The sequence below is a fragment of the Trichosurus vulpecula genome, chromosome 4 (assembly GCF_011100635.1).
Source record: "Trichosurus vulpecula isolate mTriVul1 chromosome 4, mTriVul1.pri, whole genome shotgun sequence".
NCBI lineage: Eukaryota > Metazoa > Chordata > Mammalia > Diprotodontia > Phalangeridae > Trichosurus > Trichosurus vulpecula.
The window spans coordinates 147,171,427-147,196,439 of NC_050576.1; the positions used below are offsets into that span (position 1 = coordinate 147,171,427).

General features: G+C 39.5%; 1 protein-coding gene across 2 annotated transcripts; it reads left to right on the forward strand.

The window, feature by feature from the left end:
• The first annotated feature begins 859 nt into the window (after positions 1–859).
• Positions 860–20,315, forward strand: RBM34 (RNA binding motif protein 34). Of its 2 annotated transcripts, XM_036757735.1 has the most exons (11): positions 860–987; positions 2,170–2,344; positions 3,002–3,144; positions 6,921–7,173; positions 8,132–8,191; positions 11,205–11,248; positions 18,304–18,387; positions 18,515–18,578; positions 18,852–18,891; positions 19,126–19,244; positions 19,965–20,315. In XM_036757735.1, exons 1-11 carry the CDS (start codon positions 935–937, stop codon positions 20,250–20,252), a joined length of 1,323 nt encoding a protein of 440 aa, XP_036613630.1. In that variant the 5' UTR covers positions 860–934; the 3' UTR covers positions 20,253–20,315. The 2 variants fall into 2 exon arrangements, with proteins under 2 accessions (XP_036613630.1, XP_036613631.1); XM_036757736.1 differs by lacking the exon at positions 8,132–8,191 and having other exon boundaries at positions 863–987.
• The last annotated feature ends 4,698 nt before the right edge of the window (positions 20,316–25,013 follow it).

A 25,013-nucleotide genomic window follows, 5' to 3' on the forward strand; every position in this document is an offset into this window, starting at 1 on the left:
CATTTTCACAAAGCTATAACCCCTGCCTGGAATTCTCTCCCTGCTCATCTCAGGTCCCTTAGCTTTCTTCCAGTATCCACTCAAATGGCACCTTCTTTAAGAAGTCTTTTCAAATCCCTCTTAATCCTAGTAGCCTTCTCTCTGAGATTACTAATTTATCTTGAACGTAACCTGTTTGCATACTGCCTTCCCCATTGGATTGTGGGCTCCTTTGAGGGTAGGGGATGTTTTTGCTTTTTTTTTTTTTTTTCATAACTGCAGAGCATAGTACAGTGTCTGGCACACAGAAGAAAGATAATAAATGCTTGTTAATTTGACACTTTTTACTTGCCTAGGCTTTTCTTTTGAAGTTCCTGACGAAGGATGCAGTTCCCAGGTTTAACAACGATGTTGGCCTATTCGTATCTAGATTTCTTTAAGAGGGGTATGCTCTCTTACTCTACATCACCCCCGCATTTTCTGAGTATCGTCTTAAAAATTATCTATTAATGAATGCCTTTTGTTTCTAGATCTCATTTATTTCTGAATGTATTCTTCCCTCCTCCCAAACAGGGAGCCATCCCTTCTAAAAGATTTAAAAAGAAAAAGAAAGCAGATCAACAAAAAAGATCCCGTTTGAAAGTACATTCGACACTCCCTATCCATAGTTCCCCACCTCCAAAACAGTATACGCAGTACTTCATATCCACAAAACGGAAGGAGGAGGTCGGTCCATTTTTGCAGCCCCCGCTAAGCTTTGGCATCATTCCCTATAATTACGCTGCAAGGACAACCGATGCATCAACAAGCTCAGGAAAAGATTAGATTTCTGCACGAGGGAGAGGAGGCAGGGGAAAGGGGCGGTCCGGCCCAGGGCGGAAGTGGCGTCACGAGCACCGGAAGTTACCGGGATCCCGTGGTCCCGCAGCGCCGGTGACGCTTTGTTGCAGCCGAGATGGCTACGGAAGGGAAGATTAAACGGAAGAAAAAGAAGCAGACCGGAGACAGGTGAGGAACGTGCGTGAGCGCGCGCGGGCCGGGGGCTGCCCCCCTCCCTCCCTTCCCCCTCTCCACCCCCCGAGTCTCTGTAGACGCCTGAAGGAGGAGGCCTCGTTGTACCTCCGGTCTCCCCCGGTGCTCGATCTGTTCTGGAGCTCGGGTGGCCGGGCCCACGCTGGCCCCTCTCCCTGGTGAGATTTGGGGTTAGCAGACGTGCCCTCAAAATTATCTCTGCGACCGCCGGGAGCAGAGCATCTCGAGCCTCCAGCCCCTCCTGGGCAACAGGGTGACGTGGTGGAGAGAGAGCAGGACTTGGAGGCGGGAAGACTTGGGTTCAAGTTCTGCCACTGACCCCGGGGAAGTCACTTAACCCCCCCAGCCTCCTTTTCCTTTCCTATAAAACGGGGATAATTACAGTACTTACGTCAAAGGGCTGTTTTGAGGATCAGATTAATATATACATATACATTTACGTATGTGCATATTTACACACTTACATTCTTACATGTACATACACACGCCCCTCTATAGCTTTTGTTTAGTCGTGCCCTACTCCCCGTGACCCCCTTTGAGGTTCCCTTAGCAAAGACACTGGAGTGGTTTGCCATTTCCGTCTCCAGCTCATCTTACATATGAGGAAACCGAGGCAAACAGGCTTAAGTAACTTGCCCGTTGGCACACTGCTAGTAAGTGTCTGGAGGCTGGATTTGAACTCAGGTCTTCCCGACTCCTGACCCTGTACTCCCTCCACAGTGCCACCCACTCCCCCAGAGATGGCTCTGGCTATCTCTGTAGAGATAGAGGTATATAGAGATCTATATCATCTCTGTGTGTGTATGGTTTCTCAGACCTTAAAGCTGTATATAAACAGTGGCACAGTGAATAAACAGATGGATTTGAAGTAAGGAATCCCTGGGTTCAAGTCCCTTCTCCCACATGTCAATCGGTTAACAAGCATTTATTAAGCACTTGTTACGTGCCAAGCACTGTGCTAAGCCCCGGATAGGCAACGAAAGGCAAAAAAGGAGGGAGCAATAATTGGCCGTTACCCCGGTTAAGTCGTTTAAATGCTCTTTGCCTCCGTTTCCCCACATGTAAAATGGGGCTGTTGTGGGGAGCAAATAAGATACGTGAAAAGCGCTTTGCGCACCTTAAGGTGCTGTAAAAATGCTCGCTTTTATTTCCTTCTAGCAAAGCGATGGAAGATAGAGTGAGCGGCTCCTCATCTGGCGAGTATCGGGTTGGACAAGTGGCCAGCAGCTTGTTTCAAAACAAGCCCTTCAAGAGCGGCAAGGGCCACCTGGCATCACTGTTCAGCTCCTCAGCCACACCGGCGCAGCATCCCGTCTATGTGGCTGCCGGAGAGGTACGTCGGGAAGTGTTCTGGTGCCTTTGTGATCTTTTTTTTTCTCCTGGCTGAAATTTAATTTAATCACTACAGTGACCTTCCTCTATGAACATACATTCGTAGGACTTGCTTCGCAATTCATAGTCTTAGAAGATTTCTTGGGGGCACTTAGAGACAAAGTGACTGTCCTGGGTCAGAGGGCCAGCTCTCCATCCATTATGCCATGCCCTGTGTTTTGTTTCGTAAGAGCCTTGTTTATAGTTGGAATCTCAGAAGTCGTCTACTCTGGCCCACTCATTTTATAATGAGGAAACTGAAGCTCAGAAGGATGAGGCGCCTATTCCAAGGTCATAAGGATAATAAGAAACAGAGCCGGTCTCCTGACTCTGAATCTAGTGTATCATCATGTGTTAATCATAAGCATTTATTACATGCCAGGCACTGTGCACACAAAGAAAGGTAAAAGTAAACTTTGACACTTCAGGAACCTAGAGAGGAGATGTGTTAATAATTAGGTTTATACAAGACACAGAGTAAATGGAAAGTGATTTCAGAGTGAAAGGTTCTACCGGTTGAGGGAGGAGGGGTGAGGAGAGGGGAAAAGAGCAGGATTTTACATAAGTTGGTATTTGTGCTGAGTGAAAACTCTTTAATATAGCTTAGTTTCTTTTAAAGGCTAACAGTAAGAAGAGAAAACATAATGAAGATGAGATTGCATCCCACAGTCAAAGAACCCGTGCTGCTATTGAACAGATGCCTGCAAAGAGAATTGTAGTGAAGAAGGGTATTTCTGATGCACATAAAAGGTTGGCGAACAGGTCAGTACAATGTCAAGAGGCATATTTTCACGGCTGTTTTAAAAATGAAAATTCTCAGGCCTGTGTTGTTACTCATCTCCTCCCTGTTTTTCTCTCAGGACATAGGTTTTTCCAACTCCAAGGCCGGTGCTCTATCCTCTGAGCCTCCTGCTCCAATTCCAAATTGCAAAGAGTAGAACAAACCCTATTCCAAGGGAGTTTACATTCTTTTGGGGAGACAACTTGTACCTCTGTGAGTGGGTACAGAATAAATACAAAGTAATGGGTGAGGGGGAATTATAGTTGGGCAATCAGGAAAATTATAGTCTGGATATGGAGCTTCTCAAACTGGGTCGGGATCCCATGTGCGGTCCAGAAAATTTGGCAGCGGTAAAAGGTTCCTGAATGCACAATGACCAAAACGTAATTCAAAATCAAATGTGTAGTGAATCCGAAGTGTTTCTGGCAGGGATCGCCCATACTTGCAGCTTCACTGCAGCCTTGGTTCTGAACACAAAGCATGGGCACTTCGCACTGTGTATGCCTTCAGGCCATGTAAAGGCAACAGGGATTTCACAGGATTTACAGGGATTTCAAGTGGGAAAAGTTTAAGAAGTTCTGGTCTGGAAGATGGCGCTTCAGCTGCACTTGCAATGAGGTTAGGGATCCTCAGAAGCACGGGTGAAGAAGTGGTGCATTCCAGGCATTCGGGGTGGCTGGTTCTAGGGCATCGAGATGAGAAGTAGAGTGCTATATATGAAGAAAAATATTAGTTTGGCTGAACCATGAAATGTGGACATTTAGATTGTAACTGGGTTATGAAGGGCTTTAAAAGCAAGACAGAGTTTTATGTTTTATGTCAAGGCAGGAGAGAGCCCTTGGGATTTATCAGATAGCAGAGTTATGTGGTCAGATCTTTGACAAAGGAGAATACTCTGGCAATTGTGGATGCTGGCTTGGAGTGGAAAGAGACTAGAGTCAGGGACACTAATCAGGAAGCTGTTGTAGTAGTCTAAGAGTAGACGAGAGCCTGAGCCAAGATGGTGTCTCTGAGAACAGAGAGGCATGTGAGACACTGTGGAGGTAGAAATTACAGGATTGGGCAGCTGATTAAGTGGTGGGGTGAGGAAGAGTGAGGAGTTTAAAGTAACTTTGAGGTGATGGATGTGGTGCCTTTGATAAAAATAGGGGTATTTGGTAGAGGGCTAGGTTCGGGGAAAAAAATAAATTCAGGTATGGACATGTAGAGTTTGAGAAGTCCTTGGGACATTGTGTTTGAGATGTTCTATGAGAAATTGGTGACGTGAGATTGAAAGTTCAGAAGAGAGATTGGGATTACTTATATACATAGTAAGTCTGTGAATCACATGCTGAGGTGAGGGTTTGGAGAGAATGAATGCTGATGAGGACACCAAATAAGAGAGCGAGTAGAGAAGGGACCTGGAGAATGCTCACCAGGTACAATATGCACATTTAGCTAATTTTAAAGTCTCTCCCCCATTCCCTAACCCCACCCCCATAAAACAATTACTGAATTCAGTAAAGATTTATTAAGTGAAATGTAGTCTCCCCCAATAGAATATCAGTTCCTCATGGGTAGTTTTTCATTTTATCTTTGTACCACAGTAGCCTAGTATAGTGCCTTGGAAGGAGTAGGCCTACTATGTGCAAGGCACTGTGCCAGGCTGTGGAGATGGAAAAATAAAAAATGTCACAGTCCCTGTCATTTAATTAAACTAAAGCATTTATTAAATGTCTATTGTATACTATACTGATAGATACTAGATAAACAAAACAATGAATACAGCCCCTTCCCACAGTGCCTATCACTTAATAAGTGCTTAATAATGATTTGTCTATCTATTTGTCTATCTGTGCATGAGAAGCTTACCTTTTATGGAGTAGAAAATGAAACTTGTAGGTACCTTGCAAGTAGGTACTTTTAAAAGCTTGTCTTAATACGAGTCATTCCCCAGTTGATAAATAGTCAAAGGATGTGAACAGGTGATTTTCAGAAGAAATCAAAGCGATGTATAGTCATATGAAAAAATACTCCAAATCACCATTGATTAGAGAAATAAAAATGAAAACAACTCTAAAGTCCCATGAAATCGGCTAATGTTACAGAAAAGGAAAATAGCAAATATTGGAGGGGATGTGGAAAACTTGGGACACTAATGCATTGTTGGAGTTGTGATCTAACCATTCTGCAGAGCAATTCAGAGCTATGCCCAAAGACCTATAAGACTGCATATGCATACCCTTTGACCCAGCAATAACACTACTAGGTCTGTATTCCAAAGAGATTGGGGGAAAAAGAAAGGAAAAGGGACCTTTATGTACAAAAACATTTATAGCAGCTTTTTTTGATGTGGCGAAGAGTTGGAAATTAAGGGAACATCCATCAATTGGGGAATGGCTGAACAAGTTGTGTTTTATGATGCTGATGGAATACTCTTGTGCTTTAAGAAATGACGAGCAGGATGGTATCAGAAAAACCTGGAAAGACTTAAATGACCTGATGCAAAGTGAAGTGAGCAGAACCAGGAAAACATCGTATGCAGCAATATTGTTGCCTGTAACAACAGCTGACCCATAGCCACTTGTTCTGTGAAGGGTGCTGTCCCTTGGGTTAGGGATGTAACCTGGTACCATACAAGATAGGGAGTGATGATAGCAGAGGAGCAGACAGAGGTCTCTAGGAAGATATGGTGGAAGAGATAGATGGGTTTTTACTAGGTGAACTATAGAGGATATTGAAACATTCTTAATAAAAGGGTAATATTTTTAATATTTGGAAGTAGTGTGTAATGTTAGACTATAAGTTTTGAAATTCACATGGAAAGACTGTTAATTAGCAGCACGACGGGTGGACTGAGGCTCTGTCTTTGAACGTCAAAAAATGGGAACATAAGATTTTCTGTTAATTTTGTAAATCATCTTTTGATCCTCCTCGCACTACTCTTTTTCATGTATTCTATAATATACTCAAACTAAAGTACACTCACATTGCTCCTCATTACTTCCTATCCTTTCTTCTTTTCTTTCTTTACCCTGTTCTGAATTCCCGGAGTGGACTCATTTTCATTTCTACCTTCTCTGTGAAGTCTTCAATAATGGCAACTGAAGTTACCTCTCCTTCAAGTTTCTTGTAGGACTTCAGACGTCTTATTTCCACTTACCATAACCTGACTTGTAATGGATGCTTATGTACGTTTCAAATCCCCCAAATTAGATTATGAACTCTTTGAGGCTAAGGGCTAGTTCTTTTTTGAATCCCTAATTCAGTGCCTTATACATGGTAGGTGCTTAATAAGTACAAGAATTTAATTTCTTGTCTCATATTTTATAATGACAGTGAAATTAAAAGCATATTTAAAATATTTTCTTGTTTTGCTTGCTATTTAAAACTTTGATGTCTTAGGTTGCATTAATGGAAGTTTGTGAAAGAAATAAAATTATGGGTAGGGAACAAGGCTATTTTGAATTTGGTATTCGGTATACGCGTGTATCTGTATACTGAAAACTTTATGTACAGTGCCTAGAAACACCATAGCTTGCTGTTATTGAAAAGGAAAGTGTAAAAGAAATGAATTTGCTAGACATTTTGTTTTTTAAGATAGAATACATCTTTGTTCTTTAGACTTCGTGAAATAAGAACATTGTTAAAGAAGACTATTTAGCTTTTTTCCACATTTTGAAATATCAGTTGGAAAAGGGATATTTCTTATCTTGTTTTAGACACACCATTATGTTTGATATTCCAATTATTCTTATGTACATTTTGTCTTTTAAAGAGAAAGTGCTTTGGCATCTGCTGATCTTGAAGAGGAGGAAGAAGAAAAAATGCAAGCTAAACAGATGAAGAAAAGGAAAATTTCTCAAGCCAGTAACAATGACAAAACAGCAGGTGGTAAAATACTTGATAATTCAAATTATTCATTTGAGGTGAATAAAAGAAAGAAGATTAAAGTCAATGAGGCAGAAGAAAGAATAAAAAATAAGAGAACTGTATTTGTGGGAAATTTACCTGTCACCTGTAAAAAAAAGGTGAGTGAATATATGGATTGTAGAGATTTGTAGTAGTTTATTTTATCACATCTGAAGGCAAAAAACAGTCCCTTGCCCTTCAGGAGTTCACATTCTAATTGAAGGGAGAGCATGCAAATAAATATCTATGCACAAACAAGATTTATTCAAAATAAATTGGAGGTAATCTTCAAGGAAAAGCACTAGTTTTAAAGGAGACTGGGAAAGGTTTCTTTGAGAAGTTGGGATTTTAGATGAGTCTTGAAAGAAGCCAGGAGAGCATTCCAGCCATGGGGAGAGCTAATGAAAAAGCAGAGTTGAGAGATGAAGTGTCTTTCTTGTCCAAGAAACAGCAAGGAGGCCAATATCACTAAACCATAGAGTATGTAGAGGGTAGTATGGTGTAAGAAGATTGGAAATATAAGAAGAGACCAGGTTATGAAGGGCCTTAAAAGCCAAATAGGATTTTATATTCGATCCTGGAGGGTAATAGGAAGCCACTGGCGTTTATTACATGGAGGGGAATGGTTGACTTGGTTAGACTTGTGTTTTAGGATGATGGTTTTGATAACTGAGTAGAGATAAACTGGAGTGGGGAGAAACTTGAGGCAGGGAAGACCAACCAGAAGGCTATTATTATAATGGCTCAGGTGAATGGTGATGCTGTGAAATACAATATAAACAAATGCCAAGAGTTGGAGTTAGGTTTAACTATTGCACCTACAGTATTGGTAAGTTTTTTTTTTCAACTAAATTCATGATGCTGATGGAATACTCTTGTGCTTTAAGAAATGACGAGCAGGATGGTGTCAGAAAAACCTGGAAAGACTTAAATGACCTGAAGCAAAGTGGACCATTTGCCTTTTGACTATTCCTCTGCTTGAAAACTAGTAATTAAATGTTAGTAGGTTATATACTGTCGGAATTTTAATTGATTTTTTTTATTTGAAAATAGAATGAGTGTTTGTTTCATTTGTAGGAGCTGAAGTCATTTTTTAAAGAGTATGGACAAATAGAATGTGTACGATTTCGTTCTTTGGTATGTTGTTTCTATTTAAATACTACAGTAGTTTTATTTTGTATAAATCTCTTATTGGCATTAAAGGTTGGTATACGGTAGAGGATGATTATACTTTTACTTTCTGGATTGACCCAAGTTCAAATTCAGTCCTCATGATATTGAGTGGCCTAACTTGTTATTACTATCTATTTGCTATTGTATAAGTTAATGTCTTCATTTCCTACTAAAATGCTAGCCATATTACTAAGGCTGCCATTATATTTGATGGAACCTGGTAACTCTTGTCTGCCGGCCACTCCATTGACAGGAAAATATGAATGAAAAATATTCTTGTATTAAATGAAAGAGAAAATATAATTGAGACTTTTAATTTCATATCACTATTTCCTTTCTTTCACCCTAAATGTAAGAATTATTCAATATTTTGTCCTCAGTCTCTCTGTACTCTGTCTTAGAGATATTATATACTTCTATAAATTCAACTACTCTCTTGGAAATGACTTGCAAATCTTTGTTTCTCTCTTCCACCTCTCTCAAGTTCCTCACTTTTGTATTTCCAATGCTTGCTTATAGTTTCTACCATTATGTCCTGCCAGCACCTTAGACTTAACATGTTTAAAACTGAACTGACAGGGTAGCTAGGTGGCACAGTGAGTAGAGCACCAGCCCTGGCGTCAGGAGGACCTGAGTTCAAATGCGGCCTCAGGCATTCGACACACTTACTAGCTGTGTGACCTTGGGCAAGTCGCTTAACCCCAACTGCCCTGGTTTCCCCCTCCAAAAAAAAAAAACTGAACTCACCATCTTTTTTGTCCCCTTTCTCTCAAAAACAATTTCTCCTTTTGACTTATTTCTTTGAATACCACCAGTCACACAGGTTGCAAACCTCAGTTGTATTTAACTCATCCTTGCCCTCAAGCCATATAATTTAGTTCCTATACTTCATTGATTCTGTCATCACAGTGTCCCTTGAATCATACCCTTTCTTTCCTGCCAACACCTTAGTTTAGGTCCTCATTACTCTCTGCCTAGCCTGTTGCAATAGCCTTCCAAATAGTCTCCCTGTTTCCATCTCCAGTCTATTCTGTACAGCACTATGTGATTTATCTTCCTAAAGTACATCTTTGATTATGTCTTTCCCTTTTCTGAAAAATCTTCTTTGACTTCCCACTGTCTTCTAAAGAAGATCTGAATGCCTTAGCCTGAGATTCAAGCACCTTCACAGTCTAGCCTCAACCAACCCTTTTTTATTTGGTGAACATGACTGCTGGTCATTCCTCAAATGTAACTACATTTTCTTCCACATCATTGTTTAAGCCATTCTTTTCTCCTGTGATGCTGTTTCCCTTTTTTAAAGTTTTGAAATCCTACCTATTCTTTAAAGCACAGTCCAAATACCACTTCTACCATGAAGCTTTTTGCTGTATAACCTCTCTTACCTGGAAATTCTATCTTCCCCCTCAGACTCCCATGGAATTTTACTAAAGTGCTTAATAAATGTGGGTTTTTTAATGAATGAATCTATGGCATTTTATTACATCCTGCTTTGTATAATGTTATGTTGTTAAGTCACTTTTCAGTCATGTCTGACTCTCTCATGACCCCATTTGAAGTTTTCTTGACAAAGATACTAGAGTGGTTTGCCATTTTCTTCTCTAGCTTATTTTACTGATGAGGAAACTGAAACAAACAAGGTTAAGTGACTTGCCCATTGTCACACAACTACTAAGTGTCTGAGGCTAGATTTGAATTCATGAAGACAGGTCTTCCCACTTCCTCTATCTATTGCACCACCTGGCTGCTCCTGTCTGTGTATTTTATTTCCCCTGTCTGAAAGGCCAGGGACACCATCATGTTCATCTTTGCATTCCACAGGGCGCTTACTGCTTTGTATATAGAAAAAACTGAATATTTTTGACGGCATTCATAAATAGCATTCAGTTACTTCTCCAGTTTCATAATTATTTATGTTCATAAAGTTTTCCAGTATCTTGGGTTTTTTTTGGGTAAATCATAGTTCCCCCTTCAGTTAATAATATTTATGCCTGTTAAAAATAACAGAATCACTTCCCAGTGTACTTCCTCTGCCCTCCCCCCTCCACGAATTTTCCCTTACAACAAAGAAAAATGTAAATAAACCTCAAGCAAAAATGCATATGTATCATTCCACACCCTTAGCCCTCCACCTCACTACTGAGGCAAGAGATGTATGTCTTCTGTTTTCCCTGGGATCAGGATTGAGCACTACAGTTATCTTGAAATTGGCACTGTTTTACTGTTTTCATTCACATTGTTTTGCCACTTCTAAGCAGTTCTGGTTTGAACAGAAGCAGATCTAATTTACTACCTAAAATTGAGAATAATTACAGACTTATTTTCGGCACGTAAGTGTCTTTGTCACACAAGGTCAGGAAGGAGTACAAAAGGCTCTCATACACAAGAATTCTATAGGCTCACCTCTGCACCAAGCAGCAGTTGTATGTTTGTATTTGTGCAGGAGATACACTTCTGTTCTAAGTTCTTATCTTAACTCATCTTCGGCATTTACCTAACTGGAGCGTCAGACCATCTTTGCTAACTTCCTATGGAATATTTTTATCCATCATTAACAAAAAAATTGACAGTTTAGACTTGGTTGATATGTTAGTTATCTTTGCTGAATTCCTTTTTTTCTCGTTTTGCTTTGTTATAAGCTATGATTTTGGGTTTAGGGGAGGGATACATTGGAAATGCAGGTACTGCAAAAACAAAAGACATCAACAAAATTTCTGTTTTATCTACAAATACTTGAGGGATGAACTCTATGATAAGGGCATCTTCATGCTTAAGGGTTTTTTTAAATGAAGTTGTTTGAAACTTTTGCTACTAATTTCATTTTTTATTCTAGGAATAGCTTCAATTATAGTGTAACAAATTTCATATTTTGGCTTTTTAATATAGGATAATGTGTAGACTTTGAAATTTTCTTTCTTTTTTGTATGTAACATTGAAGAAATATTTTAAGGTTCATTATTTTTTTTTTGTTTTAAAGATTCCAGCAAAGAGTACTTTATCCAAAAAGATTGCTGCAATAAAGTAAGTTAATTATTGAAGAAAAAGCCTGTAAGTTAAAACCTTTCTTTTTTCTTTAAAATTTTAAGTTGTTATACCTAAGAAGTTTTTTTAAGTATTGCTTTATCTAAGTTTTTATGTATTGCTATGTAATGTTTGATTAATTTCCTTTTATTGTAGTAATAACATTTATTATTGAAATCCTTTAGAGTTTTTGAAGCATTTTTCATCATTACCTTATTTTAGTCTCATAGTAACCCTGTAAAAGTAACCCTGAATTTTTTCATATAAAGAAACTTAGGTGATTTTTTGCATTTCCTTATGAATGAGTTGTATTCCATAAGTTTCCTAGGCAAGGTAGTTTTTTTTTTCTTTTTAGAATTCTGGGCCAATTTTTTAAAAAAAAGACTGTGTTTACCACATAGTTCATTAGGTTTCCAAACTAACCTTTAAAGTATATTTAACCTATGATGTACCTGAAATTTAGGACTTTACTAATAGTACTAAAAAACTACCTACCACATATAACGACATTTCCATTGATAAATATGTTTTGAATTTCAATTTGTGACATCAGGATCACCCCACCCAATTCCTTTATTAGGATCCATGTTTTTTGTCTTGTTTTAAAGTGTTTTTCCTTATTGCTCTTCATTTTGTTGATTTTGGCCGGGGTGGGGGCAGGGGGGGGTCTGGGGGGAGCCACAGTAGCCCATGTTCTCTTCAGGAAAGTCTACTCTCAATTCCTCCTCTGGCTTGTCACTCTTAGAGGCTGTAATCTTATAAATATAGTTTGCTCTTATTGAAGGTGATAGTCACATTCTGCCAGTTCAAATAGACTCTTTTATAAAAATTTCGCCAATTACATGTAAAAACAATTTTAACATTCTTCTTTTCAAATTTTGAGTTCCAAATTCTCTCTCTTCCTCCCCTTGCATTGAGAAAGAAAGCACCCTGACACAGGTTATACATGTGCAGTCATGCAAAACACATTTCCAAGTAAGTCATGCTGTGAAGGAAGAAAAACAGAAAGTAAAGAAAAAGCGTCTTTGCTCAGATAGACTCTTGGGATCTTTCTTAAGTTTGTCCCATAAACTTAGAATTTGACTACTCCAGAACAATAACTTTTTGTGTGGATACTTGTCAGAGAGTTGTGGGAAGCTAAGTACATTTTGCCTCTTGTTTCTCTCTGGTCCATATGTTACTGGGCTCTCAGAGAACTATTGAGGGTGATGTACCTTTAGTGCAGTTGTGCTGCCTTACAGGTTATTTCTGCTGCTGTAATGTTGATGCTTTCTGTCTTGTTAGTGAATGGAGGATTTTATGGGTATTCCCTTTAACTAACTGTAGAGAGCTCTCCAGTCCTTCTCATCTGTGCCCTCTTACCTGTGTTCACATAAGTCCTTCACCATGTTGGAGAGGTTCATGTCTTTATTTTAGTGCTGTGGAAGCACCAGGGCAGCATTTGGGCTCCCTACCTCCTATCTTCCATTTCTGCTTACTGACTGGTCCCCTCACTGATCACTCTTGTCTTTGACCCTATTTTTCACCCAGATCATCAGTATTCACGGGTATATCCTGCTTGTGCTTGTAGTTTCTTTTCATTGCTCCTCAAGATGTCGTTTTAATTCTGCCAGTTAAATGTAAAGTCTTACTTGGGTAAAATGTTACAACTTGGATCTTTTAAAAAGTCAGCATCACAGTTGCAACATGGTAGAGACATGATTTGATAGCAATTCAAGTAGTGTGCTAGGGCAGCCAGAAAAGGTAATACACGCATAGGCAATATTTTTTTAAACTTTATTTTTTTATTCTTTATTTAATATTTTTAGTTTTCAGCATTGATTTCCACAAGATTTTGAATTACAAATTTTCTCCCCATTTCTGCCCTCCCCCCCCTCCAAGATGACATATATTCTGATTGCCCCATTCCCCAGTCAACCCTCCATTCTATCACCCCACTCACCTCGTCCCCTTTTCCCTTATTTTCCTGTAGGGCAAGATAGGTTTCTGTGCCCCATTGCCTGTATATCTTATTTCCCAGTTGCATGTAAGAACAACTTTTTTTTTGAACATTTGCTTTTAAAACTTTGAGTTCCAAATTCTCTCCCCTCTCTGCCCCGCCACCCCCCAGCCACCCTTCCTAAGAAGGCAAACAATTCAACATAGGCCACATGTGTATCATTGTGCAAAACCCTTCCACAATACTCATGTTGTGAAAGACTGACTATATTTCCTTCCATCCTATCCCCCTTTATTCAGTTTTCTCCCTTGACCCTGTCCCTTTTCGAAAGTGTTTGCTTTTCATTACCTCCTCCCCCATTTGCCCCCCCTTCTATCGTCCCCCCTTTTTTATCTCCTTCCTCCTTCTTTCCTGTGGGGTAAGATACCCAATTGAGTGTGTATGTTACTCCCTCCTCAGGTCAGTTCTGATGAGAGCAGGATTCACTCATTGCCCCTCACCTGCCCCCTCTTCCCTTTCTATAGAACTGCTTTTTCTTGCCACTTTTATGTGAGATAATTTACCCCATTCTATCTCTCCCTTTCTCCCTCTCTCAATATATTCCGCTCTCATCCCTTAATTTGATTTTTTTTTAGATATCTCTTCATATTCAACTCACCCTGTGCCCTTTGTCTATATATATGTATGTATATTCCCTTCAGCTACCCTAGTACTGAGGTCTCATGAATTATACACATCATCTTTCCATGTAGGAATGTAAACAAAACAGTTCAACTTTAGTATGTCCCTTATGATTTCTCTTTCTTGTTTACCTTTTCATGCTTCTCTTGATTCTTGTGTTTGAAAGTCAAATTTTCTGTTTAGCTCTGGTCTTTTCACCGAGGAAGCTTGAAAGTCCTCTGTTTTATTGAAAATCCATATTTTGCCTTGGAGCATGATATTTAGTTTTGCTGGGTAGGTGATTCTAGGTTTTAATCCTAGCTCCATTGACCTCCAGAATATCATATTCCAAGCCCTTCAGTCCCTTAATGTCGAAGCTGCTAGATCTTGTGTTATCCTGATTGTGTTTCCACAATACTCAAATTGTTTCTTTCTGGCTGCTTGCAGTATTTTTTCCTTGATCTGGGAGCTCTGGAATTGGGCAACAATATTCCTAGGAGTTTTCTTTTTGGGATCTATTTGAGGAGACAATCTGTGGATTCTTTCAATTTCTATTTTACCCTGTGGCTCTAGAATATCAGGGCAGTTCTCCTTGATAATTTCTTGAAAGATGATATCTAAGCTCTTTTTTTGATCATGGCTTTCAGGTAGTCCAGTAATTTTTAAATTATCTCTCCTGGATCTATTTTCCAGGTCAGTGGTTTTTCCAATGAGATATTTCACATTGTTTTCCACTTTTTTATTCCTTTGGTTCTGTTTTATAATATCTTGATTTCTCATAAAGTCACTAGCTTCCACTTGCTCCAATCTAATTTTTAAGGTAGTATTTTCTTCAGTGGTCTTTTGGACCTCCTTTTCTGTTTGGCTAATTCTGCCTTTCAGGGCATTCTTCTCCTTGTTGGCTTTTTGGAGCTCTTTTGCCTTTTGAGTTAGTCTAATTTTTAAGGTGTTATTTTCTTCAGTATTTTTTTGGGTCTCCTTTAGCAAGTCATTGACTTGTTTTTCATGTTTTTTTTTGCATCATTCTCTTTCTCTTCCCAATTTTTCCTCTGCTTCTCTTAACTTGCTTTTCCAAATCCTTTTTGAGCTCTTCCATGGCCTGAGACCAATTCATATTTTTCTTGGAGGCTTTTGATGTAGGCTCTTTGACTTTGTTGACTTCTTCTGGCTATACATTTTGGTCTTCTTTGTCACCAAAAAAAGATTCCAAAGTCTGATTCTGAATCTGAGTCCGTTTTCTCTGCCTATTCATGTTCCCAGCCAACTACTTGAGCTTGTTGTCGGGGTATGACTGCTTGTAGAGTAAAGAGTACTTTGTCCCAAGCTTGAGGGGCTGCCCTGTTGTTTTCAGAGGTATTTCTACACAGCAAGCTCTGCCACACCAGCACTCCTCCTCCCCCAAGAACTGCCAACCTTGACCTCGACTCAGATCCAAGCAGGTTCTGCACTCCCGCTCTGATCCGCCACTTAATTCCTCCTACCAGGTGGGCCTGGGGCCAGAAGCAACTGCAGCTGTAGCTCTGGAAGCATCCCCAGAGCTGTTCCACTTCTGCGCCCCTGGGGCGGTGGCTGACTGCGAACTCTTTTCACTCAGTCCCAGTAGTTTTTTTCCCACTAACCTGCTCTGTTGTCTTTGGCATTTGTGGGTTGAGAAGTCTGGTAAACTGCCACAGCTCACACATTCAGGGCACTATGACCTCTTCCACCTGGCTCCTGGTCTGGTTGGTCCTGGCGCGTCCCACGCTGGGCTTTGCTCCGCTGTGCTCCCAGTTCCGTGAAACAGACCTTACCCAGCGACCATCCAGACTGTCCTGGACTGGAGCCCTGCTTCCCTCTGCTATTTTGTGGCTTCTGCAGCTCTAGAATTTGTTCAGAGCCATTTTTATAGGTGTTTGGAGGGACCTGGAGGGGGAAGCTTAAGCAAGTCCCTGCTTTCCAGCTGCCATCTTGGCTCCTCCCCCGCCAAGCATAGGCAATATATATCTTTTTTTTTGCTTTTTGGCAGGGCAGTTGGGGTTAAGTGACTTGCCCAAGGTCACACAGCTAGTACATGTGTCAAGTGTCTGAGGCCAGATTTGAACTCAGGTCCTCCTGACTCCAGGGCCGGTGCTCTACTCACTGCGCCACCTAGCTGCCCCCAGCATAGGCAATATTAAGAAAGGCTTGGAGTCCAGCAGCAAAGGTGTGATAGCCGTCCTTTACTCTGCCTTCATCAGACCACATCTGGAAACTGGGTTCAGTTGTAAGTGCCATATTTTAGGAATGACATTGATGAGCTAGGTCGCATCTGGACAGGAGTTCCCTGTGCATGGGCAAGTCACATAGAACCTCCTTGAGCCCCAGCTTCCTCATCAATTATACGAACTAGAAGGCCTCTGAGATCCTATGAAATTATCAGATGTGTGAAACTTAAAGATTTTTTTCCTCTCTTCGACTTCTCTTTATTCCTGCTATTGATTTAGTGTGTACAAAAGCCTTTTCATTTTTTTAATGATTGAAACTGTCTATTTTGTCTTTTATACTCTCTCTTTCTTGTTGGTAGAATTTTTGCCTAGCCATGGGTCTGAAATGTATTACTATCAATTCCCTAATTTCTTGACAATGCAATCTGTTTTACTTGGGTCGTCTGTCTTTTTAGAGTTTATTATAGTGTAAGCTGCAGGTCTTTTTTCTTTCTAATTTCTTTAAAGTTTTCCCAGCAGCTCTGTTAGGGAGGTCTACATATACACTAGACTATAGTTGCATATTTGATTCTAGATTTTCTTTGTCTAGTCTGTCCCACTGATCTTCTCTGTTTTTGGATGAGTGCCATATTATTTTGATGACTATTGCAGCATGGTAAAAACACTTCCCCTAGTTTGATCTAATTCATTGTCCACCTGTAATGCTCATCCATTATATTCTTTTTGTTAAATTAATTCAGTGAGCTGCCTTTACAGCTATATCTAACATTTAACACAGTGCCTGGCACATATTAGATGTTTAATAAATGCTAATTGACTAATACATTCATCTGGGTGTTGCATTTTTCATTCAATGTGGATGGTTAAACTAATCTCTCTTTTTTATTGCCATGGATTTTACTAAGGATTTTTTTTTTACTGTACTGGAGTTTGGTGAAATTAATATAATATCATTTGTGAATAAGAGCTTATTTCCTTGTTTTCACCTTAAAAGTGAAATGTATCATTGAACAAAATTATCTCTATAGTTATATTTGTTATAGAGACACATATTTGTTTTTATATGGCAGATGTTTGAGGAGAGCCATTATGGCAGCATTTGGTTCCATAAGATAAAAAACTTTTAAACAATCAATAAGCAACTGACATAGTGAGGTGTTATATTCTTTATTCTCAGTTGTATGAGAGTAAAGCTGTGGTTTGATATAGAAAATCATCTATGAAAGGCTGTTTAGTCCGATTTATGTTTTCATCATGGCTACTTTCAATAGATAACAATCGTAGAAAAATTTTAGAAATGAGAATACAGACATATATGAGTTAGTAGATGATGATGTCTCCTTTTGTTGTGTGTCCCCCCCCTCCTCCCAGCTTTTTTGTTTTTTTGTAAAAGTGTTGTCTTTAATCTTTTCTCTTCTATTGGAATAGAATTCAACTCATATTCTATATCTAGCCAGTCCTAGGTCGTGCCTCATATCCCATCCAGCCATCCACTAGGAAACCAGGGCCTGTCTGGACATTGTGCCACCTCTCCTCTTCCAACGCCTACTTTCTAACACTCTGGAAATAGTAATCACATCAGTATTACCTCTGATACTGGGAAGGACATGGGAATCAATTACCTTTTGGCTCCGCTAATGTATTTCCCTATGACTTCCAATGCCACAAACTCTTCCCTGGCCACCGCTTCCCTCTATATGTTGTCATTTTCTACTAGGATGTTGTAAGCTCCTTGAAGCCAGGAACTGATTCCTATGTGCATTTGTATCTTTAGTGCCTAACACAATCACATGATAGGTGCTTGATTTTTTTTTTCATTCCTTAGATCCTTCTCAATGAAAAATGATCCTGGAATGCCTTGAAATTTTGTTATCTCTATTACAGATTTTGTCTCTGTATTCGGTCAAGTCCAGCAACTGTTCTCAACTTAATTTGTTTAAATGTCATGCCTATTATTATTCTAGGCTTTTATTACAAATCTGTCTAGCTTACCAGGTGTCAAAGTGAAACTCACCAGTTTTAAATTCCATTGCCCTGGAACTCTCCCATGGATGAGGGTCACAGAGACAATTTACCAGTTTTCTGGTACAATAGGTATTTGTAAGGACAGGTTATCTGTTTAGATTATTGTCCCACAATTTGAGTAGTGTCTGTATATTCACTTTTACATATTTATATAAAGAAACAATTTATTTCAGAATAGGGATAGGAGAATGTACATTTATTATATTTTACAAAGTAAAAAAAAAATTTCATATTCACTTTTTTTGTAGACGTGAAGTTCATCCTGAACAGAAGAGTATTAATGGTTATGTTGTGTTTAAGGAAGAGAGTGCTGCTGAAAAGGCACTGAAAAGGTAATTTTATCTTTTGATCTCTTACCTCAGAAGTGAAATCTTATTTTTTCATTTGTCATTCTTAGACAGTCTTTGTAATTTGTTCCTCATTTCTTTTTCATAACCATCTTTCCGATATCCTTAATAGAAATGGTGCTCAGATTGCAGAGGGATTTCCCATCAGAGTTGAACTTATATCTGACACTCCTTTGGTAAGTTAAGATTGTATTTTTAAAATTGCCGAATTCTATTTAATATAGTTTTTAAAAGTGACATTTAGGAGAAGGCATGAAAGGACACAGCTGTTTTGTCTTGACCTTGGGCTCCATTTCAGAGTTGTAATGGTGCCAGAAGTGCTTTCTAGTTACATGAGCATAGCTCTGTCATTCATTACTAGTTCTGGTTATATAGACACCTCCCATGATTTTATTTCTTGGTTTTATTTTTTCCCCCTGTTAACCTATTAAATCCAAATTTTTTCTCAGAGGGGCAAGAGATCAGTGTTCGTGGGGAACCTCCCTTACAGTAAGTTTTTTTTTAACAACTGTTCAAATTAACATTTTATCTCTAGAATAATTAAGACTAAAATTAAAGTAAAAACTAGGTTTTTCATAAATATTGACCAATTTCTGGCTTAAAATTGACTCATAACATTGAAAAATGTTAACTTAAAGGAAGATGTACTAAAATAAATTTCATGTTAGATATCCTTTAAAATTGTAATAAATTCTTGACCTGTTTCATTAAATTTGCTTGCAGAAATTGAAGAGGCAGCTATTCAAGAGCACTTCTCTGACTGTGGAAGTGTTTTAGCAGTAAAAATTGTGAGAAACAAAGTTACTGGAGTTGGCAAAGGGTGTGGCTATGTGCTCTTTGAGGTATGAAGATTAATGCATTATAAATATTTGAAGATTAGCTAAAAGAAAATAATATTGTGTTATTGCTTAACCTTATATAAGCTGTTAAATCTCTATTCTTAAATTCTGTGTTAGGAAAAAAATAATACAGTTCAAACCCCATTATAATGAGGAGTATTACAACAAATACTTTTCTAACAAAAAAAATTCCTAGCAACATTTAAAGTCTACCTCTAACGATACTTATTTTTATCATGTTTTAAATTTTTTTAAAATGTGAATTTGTGGCTTGGTTTTCCACCTTGAAAAATGGAAATAAAAAACTTTTCCATTAGCTTATATTATAAGTAAGCTTTGGGCTTCAGACAAAAATGTGATGTTCAACTACATTATATCACAGAATTACAGAGTTGAACGGGACTTGGAAGGCATAATACACAGCTCTCCCTTATTTTATAGATGAAACTGAGGCCCGTGACTTAAAGCCACATACCCAGTATAATATTCTTCTAGACACTTTGGTCTTTGAAGCCCTTACCTTGTTATCTTTAGATTCTCCTCCTGCTACACCTATAGGATGGGACTTAAGGAAAAAACAAACTAACCAAAGGATTTTTTAGCCTTAAAAATGAAAAGTTACTGCTCTACTACCTTAAGATCATTTATTTGGTTTCTGGTCAAATGTTTAGCTTAGCATGAAATCTTGTTTGGTAATAATTAATCTTTGAAATATTTCCTCAGAATACTGATGCTGTACAACTTGCTTTGCGATTAAACAACTCTGAATTAATGGGAAGAAAACTACGAGTCAAGCGTTATGTTAATAATGAAAAGGTTAAACCATCACATACTACCGGCAGAGTTTTGGAGAATTCCACCAAATTTAAGCACAAACTTAATTTTCCTCCTAAAAACACAGGACAGCTTTCTGAAAATACATTTTCTGGAGAAAAAGCTAATCCCTTGAAAAAGAAAAAGAAATGGCAAAAAAGTGGAAAAAGTAAAAAGCGAGTGGAAAAACACAAATAGAGAGTCAGTCTGAGACTTTTTTACTTGTTGGATAATTTGTTAATAAAGTTATGTTTTATTTAATGAGTGCAAGAACTGTTAATTTATAAGTAGGGTATTCTTGAAATCTGGACAACCCTAGCTTCTAGTGGCTGATCCAGATTGTAAAACTTACCTCCTTAAAGAAAGTATATTTTAATATTTAAAATATAGAGTTAGCTCCTCAAAAGGAAGGACTATGATTGATGTAGCATTTATTTCTATCATGTTAAGTGATAATTTTCTAGTTGCTTGCTTTTTCAGTGTTCTTTCCAGCATAATGTGTTCTGCATTTTTTTTACATAAATGTGTTATTTTATCTGTGTAGGGAGCTCCCAAAGTAGACATTTTCACAACTGATAGGGATCAGTAATTCCTGAAACTTCAAGAGTTTTAAAATGTTCCCTGGGGGCCTGGAGGTTTCAGTGACTTGGCATAATCACACGGCTAGTAGATGTCAGAAGCTGTGGTCTTTCTGACTCCAAGACTGTTACTCTAACCCTACAGTCACTCATATGTTTTACATAGGAGAAACCTGATTTGGATGACTTTGAAAAATGAGCTAGCTAATATTTAATAACCCGAGTATTAGAAATTGTGCTTTAATTTCTCATTCATTAAAAACAATAAGGAGCAGCTAGGTGGCACAGTGAGTAGAGCACCAGCCCGGGAGTCAGGAGGACCCAAGTTCAAATGTGACCTCAGACACTTGACACATTTACTAGCTGTGTGACCTTGGGCAAGTCACTTAACCCCAATTGCCCTGACTTCCCCTTTCCAAAAAAAAAAGTTATTTGTTAATATTCCAATTAAATAAAATGTTGAAAATTTCATTCATTTCATTCCTTGAAAATATGAATTTTTGCCTATATGTCCAGACTTTAGGAACACCCTGCTGAACTTTAAGTGGAACCAAAAACTCCTTGATCACTGAGTTGTACCTAGCTAGATAGTAGCCAAAGTAAAGGAACTTGAGAATAATATTTCAAATGAGATAAATGCAAAATGCTCAGCACCATGGCACATAGTACGCCCTATATAAATGCTAGCAATTGTTGTAGAAGGGATCCTTGTTAAGATGTGGCCTCAGGTGTATTTCAACACAGATTTTGTGATGCTTTTGGTAGTGTATACGTATACAATCATGGTATGGTAAATGAGCTCTGGACTTGGGAGTGAGAAAGATCTGAGTTCAAATCCTTATCAAAACACTATGACACCAGTCAAGTTACTGTAGCCAGAATGGCCTTTGTTTTCTTTGAATGACTCAGCTTACCTCATTGAGCCTCTGGACACTGTGGCTTGCTCTTCCGGGGCAGGACCAGACAACTTCCTGTGTGAAGAGTCATGGGGCTGGCTGAGGGGAGGTGTTAACGGCTATGCTAGGGGGAGGGGCCAAGTCAAGAACCAATCGGCCCTGGTCATTCAGGCGGTGCTTGATGATGTCAAAAACTCTATAAGAGGGGAGAGGACAGCTTGAAGATCCTCTTTTCCTTTTCCGGTTGGAGCCAGCGACAGTTACAGCGACAGTTAAAAGCAGCTTCAGTTGGAGCCAGAGGCAGTTACAGAGGCAGTTACGACAGTTACGTCAGTTACAGCCACAGCCACAGACACAGCTGAAGCAGGAGCTGCCAGTAGCAGAGCTGACCTACGGGAGAAAGCTGAACAAAGACTTCAGGCCAGTGGGTAATCTTATTACCATAGAGGGGGAAACATGATTTTGCTTTACGCAATCATGCTTCTCTGTAGCCTCCTGGTTACTCTTTCAAGGCGTACTTATTGGGCCTGGAAGCTTTTGATCAATATATCAAAATGGGGTTGCTGGTTCATGGGTTGGTTACTGTGGAGCCTAAATAAATGTTTTGATTCTTCTGCCTTCTACTTTGAGAATTTCTTATATCCGGCGGTTCCGAACGTTTCAGACATGTTTATGATCCTCTTTGAGATTATAAACTCTGCCCTCCTAATACAGTTACTTAACCTCTTTGGGCCTCCGTTTCATCCTCTGTAAAATGAGGGGTTGGACTTAACCCCTAAGGTTCCTTTGAGCTCTAAATCTGTGGTCTTATGACTTTACATGGATAGGATGATCAGACAGCTTAGGAGGGGCATGAATGTCTGCACTTAGGAGTCAACTAGTGAATGAATTAGAGTAATGAAGACTCCCTATACAACATAAAACTGTCAGAAGGGAGAACAATGTTCCACCGAGGAAGAGGCAGTTACCAGAGTTATGACCTACTAAATAATGTCAGCTTCATTTCCGTAGTGCTTGCTTGAAAGGGTACAAAATGCTTTCCTCATAACTGTATTGATTGAATGGGGAGACATTTGAGGCAGGGAGCACAATTGGGAGGCTACTGTAATAGTCTCTGTAAGAGATGATGAAGGCTTGAACTAGGGTTTGGGGGGGTGGCTATGTGAACAGAGAGATGGATATGAGGGATGTGAAGGTAGAATCAACATCTGGCAATGGTTAGGGTATGTGACGTGAGGAAGAGTTCGGAGGCAAAGAAGATGGTGAAATTGAGACTGTAGGTGATGAAGAATGATGATACCCTTGATCAGGGGTGGAGAACCTGCTCTCTGGCCACATGGCCTTGCCCTTGACAGATGAGTTTAGAAGAGGTGTGGGTTGGGGAGAAATATGAGTTCAATTTTTGATATGTTGACTTTGAGATGTCTATGGGACATCTAGTTGAAAATGTCTAGTAGGCACTTGGTAGTAGTTGGTAGGTAATCCAGAGGACTGGAGTTCAAGAGACAAAAACAACCTGAATATACAGGTCTGGAAGTCATCTGCATGGAGATGATAATTTGCTCTGTGGGAGCCATTGAAGTTGGGAGTGTAGATAGTGACAGGTAGTTGGCCCAGAACACTAGACCTGAAGTCTTGAAAACCTGAGTTCCAATCTGGCCTCAGACAATAACTGGGCAAGTTCCTTGTCTGCCCGTTTCCTCATCTATAAAATGGGGATAATAACACCTGTCTTCTAGGGTGTTTGTGAGAACAAAATGAGAACATTTATAAAGCTCTTTGCAAACCTTAAACCATTACATAGATGCTAATTATTATGACAAGATGGTCTGGGGGTATACCTACAGTTAGAAGTCATGACATGGATGATATTCCAGAAAGAGACTAAGGAGTGGGCAGAAAGGTAGACATCAAGAGAAAGCAGTGTCGTGAAACCCCGAATGGTGAGGTTTGGAGTTGAGGGGTGCTCAAGACCCCAAAATACTGACACGCTGGGTCCTGCCAAATGAATTCGGCTCGAGCCTTCTCAGCCAAGGAAAAACAAAGTTTATTAAAGGTTCGCCATATTGGGTACACTCTTAGGGAGTCTAAGCATTTGTGATGCTTATGCCAGCGGGCCAGATCAATCGGAGCTGAGCTAGTTTGAATCTGAGCACCTTCGTAGAGGCAAGATGAAACATGTACACAAAGATTATAGGAAGGATCTAGGGTGGTCCCGGAGTGATGGGAGGAGGGGTTTAGGGAGCGTCTTGAGGAGGAGTCTAAGGAGGAGCTTGATGGGACTGGGATGAGGTCAGACTCCAGGAACCAAGAGAATGGGATTAAGGGTGGGAAGTAGCTGAGCACCTTTCAACCCCAAACCTCATCATTTACCTAGGTTTCTAGGGGTGCTAGAGATCCCAAAATACCAACCCACTGGAATCTGCCAAAAGAATTCAACTCAAGCCTTCTCAGCCAAGGAAAAACAAAGTTTATTAAAGAGTTGCCATATTGAGTTGTCTTAAGAAATCTTACCCTTTGTTTTCACAAGTGGGCCAGATTTTAATCTCCTGAGCTAGATTGAATCTGAGTGCCTTCATGGAAGCAAGATGAGGCATATATACTATCGACCTGAAAGTTTGGTTAAAGGAGGCAAACAGGCTAGGTGATAAATAAATTCATATAGTTTATTCCCTTGAAGCTAGCAGATACATGATCATGGAATCAGAAGCAAACTTCTGACTGACTGAAAGAAGAAAGACAAGGTTTAAGTAACAATCCCAACACGTGTTTATGATTTCCATGTCATAAGAAAGGAAGTTCTTAGTTGAACAAGACAATTGACAAGGTAATGCCACTTAGAGACTGTGATTACAAGATGCAAATGTCCCTAGAATATCAAGATAAGAGAAGTCCCACTGTTCTGTCTGCAGACATTCTGTCACCAACAGGAAAGATACCCCTTGCCAATCTTATCTGGTCTTTGAAGTTGCTGACACAGAAAGGGGCATTTTTAGAATAGAGCAAAAGCAGTTTGGATGCTTTGGATATTATTGGGGTTTAAATAATCTGAAAGGATTGTCAATACAGAAAGATTGTGGGAGGGATTGAGGGGTGATCTTGAGGAGTGTGGGATGACTAAAGGAGTTTAGAGTGGACTGGGGTGACTGGGGTGAGGTTGGACTCCAGGGTGGGAAATACCTGAAGGCTACCTGGAAGTGGAAGACCACAGAAGACTAGGGTAACAAAGCTAGGGTATAGATATTTTGATCAGGATCAAGGGTGGGAAGCAGCTGGACAATAGAGGGCTAGGCTAGGTAGAGATTTGGGCCTGGATAATGAAAGGCCTATGGCCTTAGGCAAAGGCCAGATCTAGTGGGGAGATTCAAGGAGAGCTCAAGGTGGTTCCCAGAGACTGTATCCCATCAGGTTCAAGGAGGTTCCCAGAGACTGTACTCCAGATTCAAGGGGGTTCCCAGAGACTACCCTCATCAGTAGTACTTTTG